At 50.5% G+C, this 6,910-nt stretch overlaps 1 protein-coding gene across 1 annotated transcript; it reads left to right on the top strand.

Annotated features, from left to right (window-relative positions):
• Nucleotides 1–681: 681 nt before the first annotated feature.
• LOC106818673 (THO complex subunit 2-like) lies at nucleotides 682–6,726 on the top strand (the record flags this gene model as incomplete). Its single annotated transcript, XM_014823358.1, has 3 exons — nucleotides 682–877; nucleotides 1,217–1,377; nucleotides 6,625–6,726. Coding segments are annotated over 3 exons (459 nt in total), but the record flags the coding sequence as incomplete, so codon positions are not given.
• Nucleotides 6,727–6,910: the final 184 nt, after the last annotated feature.

Raw genomic sequence — 6,910 nt, 5'->3', positions numbered from 1 at the left:
ACGACCAGGCGTGTCTGCCTGCGCCGCAGCGCACCTAGCAGCAGCGGGGAGGCACGCGACGACCAGGCGTGGTCTGCCTGCGCCGCAGCCTGCCACCTAGCGCAGCAGCAGCGGTGCGGAGGCGACGCGACGCACCAGGCGTGTCTGCTGCGCCACGCTCGTTCCGCGATTGTTATTACCGATTTACATCCTAGTTACATAAGCGACATTTTTCAAGTATTGCGCGGATTATTTTTTTAAATTAGCTTGTATTGTTAGTTCGCTGATATCTTTCTTCCACGCATGCATACTACTACACACACACACACACGACACACACACACACACACTACACACACACTACACACACACACACACACACACACACACACTACACACACACACACACACACACACACACACACACACACACACACATAAAAATACACTCACAGACCCACAGACCCACAGACACTCATAGACACACACACGCACACGCACGCACACTTCACTTACACACATGCACGCATGCACGCACGCACACACACACATGTACGCACACACGCACGCACGCACGCGCACACACACACGCACACACGTACACGCACACACACCACAGCACAGCACGCACGCACGCACGCACGCATCCACAGACCCATAGACATACATGACACTAACTGACTATGCTTGCATCTGTTGCAGGAACCACGGCCTCCCCGCGGCCGTTTTCAAGTCTCCGCCCGTGCCAGCGATCGGTAAGGGCATGCGGGTGGTGCGGGAGTTCCGTGAGCTGCGTGTTGAGGTGTTCCCCATCCTGCGCTCGATGGGACCCTACCTCGCTCACGACCCCGTGCTCATCGCCAAGGTCATCCGCCTCGGCACCGCCTTCATGAAGGAGGTAGGCTGGGGTCAGGGGGTCAGGGGTCGGGGGAGGTCACCACGTTACGACAGGGGTCGTTACCGTCGGGTGAGTTCGAGTTTGTTTTAGATAAGATAGATTTTATTGATAGATTTAATTAATTTTAATTTGGGTTTTTGAAGGCGGTGAGGGGACCTATGGCGGTTGTATGTCAAGGCTTGTCGTGGGGCTGATGAATCGTTGTGAGTAAATGTTGTTGCCCGCACTCGCTTGCTCATCTCGTTCGAAAACATTCACCTCGAAGTCTACGCAGTGATCCACTGCCAGCATTATTGTTGCTGTCGTCAGCGCCCTCTATCAGGTGTTCTCTTGTTGCAGCGTAAGATGGCGGGCTGCCCCACGGACATGGAGCCGCTCTACTGCGGCTTTCTTGCCGTCATTGACGAGGTGGTGCTGCCCTCTCTCAGCACGATGGAGGGCAACTGCTGCATGGCCGAGGAGCTGTGGACGATGCTGAAACACGTGCCCTACACGCACAGGTAGGGGCGCCGCCATGCACGTGGTGCAGCGTCGTGGTCGTAGGCGTGTGAGAAACGAAGTCTCACGCGGGGGGGGGGGGGGGTCCACGTATTTTTTTGAGAATATCTGTACCATGTTGATTGTCGCTGTGTTCGTGGCATTTCACCCTCAGTCCCCCAGGGCCCCTAGTCCCGCAGGGCTATATGCCCTCATTACCCCACATAGATTTGACGAGCTCGTTATTAGATGAAGCCACGAAGCTACAAAGCTATGAAGCTAACAATGAATGCTGGAGTCATTCGATGGCAGCAGCATGAGTGTTTTCACCCTTAGTCTCACTCACGCATCTGTTGCAGCCACCGAACGAGGAAGAATGGTGCCTTCTGCTATATGTATATATATATATATATATATATATAGTAAAAGTTAACAACAGACAGGGAATACTCTGTATGTGTTAGCTGGATCTTTACTTCAACTTTTGGTCAAAATAACCCATCAACCAGGATGTCCGACGATTTACTAAGAGCCGCGACAATTCACTTCTCATCAACCAGCCGCCATTAACCGCAGATGCCAGATGTTTTATTACTTTTTAGCTCATATGATATAGTCAGATGCAGCTTCTAGAATCGCATGAGCGTGCGTCTGTCCGGCCGTGGGTCCATCCGTGCGTTCGTGCGTCAACAGTTGGACACAAATCTTAACCGCTTGACGTACGGTCTCAGCGATATTCGGGACGTGGGGGGTAATCCAAAACCGAAGTTGGGGATTGGCCGAAGCTGGGGGTCAAAGGTTCAAGCCTCAAAGAGGTGTAAAGGAAGGGCGAACATTCCCTCCTTAACTTGAGGTATAGGGAAGGAATGCAGATTGCGCGCACAAATCTAACGGCCTGACTAAGCGCGTCGTGATAGTCGAGGTATAGCATCATGGTAGGTAAAGCCATCACTGTGCCCGAAATTAGAGCCGAGGTCAAAGGTCGAATGGGGCACAGACGAGCAGCATTTTAGACATTTTCTGCAGGACATGGTCAACGGAGCGATTGAAAACTTTTTTTTTCAGAGGTGACTTACATTTTTATGGCGTTATTGAGAAGGCCATGAAATGACTTTTCCGCTGACATGCGAAGAGTATAGTGATCGGATTTAACGTTTTTGACCCTCGAGCAGGAAGGTTAAACATTTGACTTTGTTGGACTGTTCAACAAAAGGATGAACTGCTTTTGCTATTATTTAGAGCCATACCTTGTGTGAATGTGTAGGCTACAGTTGCACAGTTAATGCAAAGCAAATGTTTGTTGGAACAACGGTTTCCTCACTCCTTAAATCATAATTATTTTCTAAGCAGTCTGCTCTTATAGACCCTGAAGGCTGAATCAGTGATGCTCGTGCTGGGTAGTCCAAAACACGGGGCGGCCCATGGCGTCTGGCACGCTTCTATCATAATTGTTGCCTGTCAACCCTGCCAATGCACATGTGCGCAATGCATAGAGATTGGGGGGTGCGAAAGTGTAGCTGATATACTTTGTTCGAATTTGGCTACGAAAGCTCAAACAAGAATAAGGAAGACTTATGTATAAGACCGTCTTGTATGACAAATGATTTGATCAGCGCCACCAGACACCAAGATGAGCCCTGGTCGCACTGGGGCACTGTTTGGACGGTAGATAGAGTTTGTTGGACGCCTTTCATTTCTACCCCTGTACTATATACTATATATATCTATATATATATGTATTATATTATATAGACAGCCATTTCCAGAAAACACACTGAGCTAGCTTGCTGAAACCCTAGCACTGAAGCGCGAATGTAAGGTGTGAATATTGAGTTGTTACATGGAGACTAACGCTACCGGTGTTATGTGTGTACAGGTATGGATCTGTCACGCGCGAGTAAAATGGACACCTACAGCCAGACAATCCCATTCCTGGATCAGATAAGTCCCCGGCCGCCTTCGGATCGCCACACGCTACAATCATGAAGTAAGTCGCCCGCGGTCTGAATCACATACGTCATCATGCAGTAACTCCCGCCAGCTGCCGTTGTCACACCGCTACATCCCGGTGAATATAAGTCCCCGGCCCCCGAACCCACCGGCAAGCCGCCTCAAGCAGCACAAGCCTACATCCATGAACCAGCGAAGTCCCCGCTCTATCACATGTACATCATGAAGTAAGTCCCAGCGGACCCGCCCGACATCTATCCACACAGACTAGATCATGAACGTAAGTCCGCCACGCTTCTATACACCCGCTACATACAATCGCTTGAAGGACGGTCCCACGCTCTATCACACGCTACATCATGAAGTACAGTCCGCACCGCTCTATCACACGCTAACATCATTGAAGTAAGTCCCCGCTCTATACACACACTACATCATTGAACTGATAGTTCCCGCGCGCTCTAAATCACACGCGGCTACATCATGAATAAGTGCCAAACCGCTCTACCACACGTGGGCTCCATCTATGAACCGTAAGCTCCCCCGCTCTATCACATCGCCTACATCATGAAGCTAAGTCACACTCGCGTCTATCACATGCGTACATCATGAAGTAAGTTCCACGCTGCTATCACAGCGTGGCACATCCATTGAAGTAAAGTCCCCCGCTCTATCGAACGCGGCTACATCATGAATGTAGTCTCCGTTCTATCACAGCGGCTTACTCATGACAGTAAGTCCCCGCTCTATCATCACGCTACATCATGAAGTAAGTTCCCGCTCGATCAACACAATACTCGACTGACGTAAGTCACCCCCGCGCTCTATCCACAAACAGCGGCTACATCAATGCAAAGTAAAGTCCCCCCCGCTCTAATCACACGTGGCTACATCATGAAGTAAGTCCCCCGCTCTATCACAGCGCTACATCATGAACGTAGTCCACTGCTCTATCACACGCTACATCATGAAGTTAAGTCCACCGTCTATCACCACGTGGCTACCATCATGAAGTAAGTCCCCCGCTTCTATCACAGCTACATCTGAGTACAGTCCCCGCCTCGATCACATCTACATCATGAAGTAAAGTTCCCCGCTCTATCACACACTTACATCATGAGTAAGTCCCCGCTCTAATCACACCACTACATCATGAAGTAAGCGCTCCGTTTCTTCACTAAGGGCTTACATCATGAAGTAAGTTCCCCCCGCTTCTGTCCACGCCTAATCATTGAAGTAAGTCACCCGGCACCCACGCCTCTGTCACACGCTACATCATGAAGTAAGTCCCCCCGCTCTATCTCACGCCTACATCAATGCAAAGTAATCCCCCGCTCTATCACACGCTACATTATGAAGTAAGTCCCGCTTCTACACACGCGGCTCATCATGAAAGTAAGTCCCCCGCTCTATTCACACCGGCACATCACTGAAGTAAGTCCGCGTCGCATCTATCACACGCTAATCCAATGGAAGTAAGTCTCCCCGACTTGCCCTATCAAAACACGCATAACAATTCATTAGGCAAGATAGTCCCCCCCCCTGCTATCACAAGCACCGGTCTAACATCAATGAACGTAGAGAGCCCCCACGCTCTTACGGTCACAGGGTACATCCCATGTGAGAAGCTCAAGTTCAGCCCCACGACAACCAGGCCTCTGACTCCACACCGACATACCATCATGATAGAGTCAAGGTCAGGCAAAGCCGCTCTATCACATGCTACATCATGAAGTAAGTTCCCCGCTCGTATCACACATAATCATGAAGTAAGATCCCCCAGCTCTATCACACGCGCCTACATCACTGAAGTAAGTGCTCCTGCCTTATACCGCTAATCATGAAGTAAGCTCCCCGCTCTATTCACACGCTACATCATTGAAGTAAGTCTCCTGCTCTATCACATGCCTAGCATCATGAAGTAAGTCCCCGCCGCTCTATCACACCACTAATCATGAAGTTTAGTCCCACCGCTCTATCACACACGGCTACATGATGAAGTAGTCCCCCGCTCTATACACGCATAATCATGAGGTAAGATCCCCGCTCTATCACATGTACATCATGAAGTAAGTCCCCCGCTCTATCACACGCTAATCATGAAGTAAGTTCCCCCGCTCTATCACAGTGGCTACATCATGAAGTAAGTCCCGGCGCTCTATCACACGTTACCTATGAAGTAAGCTCAAACCGCCTCTATCACCACGCACAGGCCCCATCATGAGTAAGTCCCACGCCGCTCTATCTCACGCCATCTCCCCACTCATAGCAATCGTAGAATACCCACAAGCCGCGCACCGCCGACATCTCATGCACACCCCGCCCCTACCGACTCCATGAGCGCCGTGTATCGTCCCCCAGGCCCTCGTATCAACACACACGCGGCCTACATCATGACCAGCTACAGCCTGCTTATCACACGCTTACATCATGACAGTAGTCCTTACGCTCTCATCACACCTCGTACATCATGAAGTAAGTCCCCCGCCTCTATGCACACGCTTACATCATGACAGTAAGTCCGGCCGCTCGCATATCACCACGGCTACATCGATGAAGTAAGGTCCTCCGCCACCCCAGCGCTCCCTATGCGCCACAACGCATCACATCATGAAGTAGAGTGCCCGCTCTATCACACCGGCTAACATTATTGAAAGTAAGTCCCGTCGCTCGATCACACGGACTACATCATGAAGTAAGATCCCCCCCCCCCCGCATCTATCACCGCCTACATCATGGAACAACAGTCAAGTCTCCTGCTCTATCACAGTGCTAACATCATGAGTTAAGTCCCCCAGCTTAGATACCGCGCTCCATGAAGTAGAGTCCCGGCCACCCCCCCCCCGCCTCTACTCCACCACGCCGGTCTACACCTCATGAAGTAAGATCACCGCTCACCTATACCACCGCCTACATCATCGAAAACGTAAGTCTCGCCGGGGCATCCTGCTACACCAACAACAAGCCCCCGGGTCTGACCCCTCATCGAAGTCCACAGCGTCCTTCGCTCTACTCACAACCGACACCCTACGTCACTGAACGTAAGTCCTGCACCCCGCTCTACTCCCCCACCCACCCCCGCCTACCCATCCATACACCATCCGTAACGTTCCCCCCCACTCGCCTACTACCCANCTATATATATATATATATATATATATATATATATATATATATATATATATATATATATATACAGCCATTTCCAGAAACACACTGAATGCTAGCTGCTGAAACCCTAGCAACTAAGCGCGAATGTAAGTGTGAATATTGAGTTGATTTACATGAGACTAACGCTACCGTGTGTTATGTGTGTACAGGTATCGTCTGTACGCGCAGTGGAAAAATGACACCTACAGCCAGCATCCCATCCTGATCAAGATCAAGTCCCGCGCGCTCGATCGCACACGCTACATCATGAAGTAAGTCCCGCGCGTCTGATCACATACGCTACATCATGCAGTAACTCCCGCGCGCCCGATTGCACACGCTACATCGTGAATTAAGTCCCGCGCTCGATCACACGCTACATCATGAAGTAAGTCCCCCGCTCTATCACATGCTACATCATGAAGTAAGTCCCCCGCTCTATCACACGCTACATCA

This window comes from Priapulus caudatus, unplaced genomic scaffold (assembly GCF_000485595.1).
Source record: "Priapulus caudatus unplaced genomic scaffold, Priapulus_caudatus-5.0.1 Scaffold2424, whole genome shotgun sequence".
Taxonomy (NCBI): domain Eukaryota; kingdom Metazoa; phylum Priapulida; class Priapulimorpha; order Priapulimorphida; family Priapulidae; genus Priapulus; species Priapulus caudatus.
The sequence above is the reverse complement of the archived record's forward strand: the minus strand, read 5'-3'. Positions and strand labels throughout refer to the sequence as shown.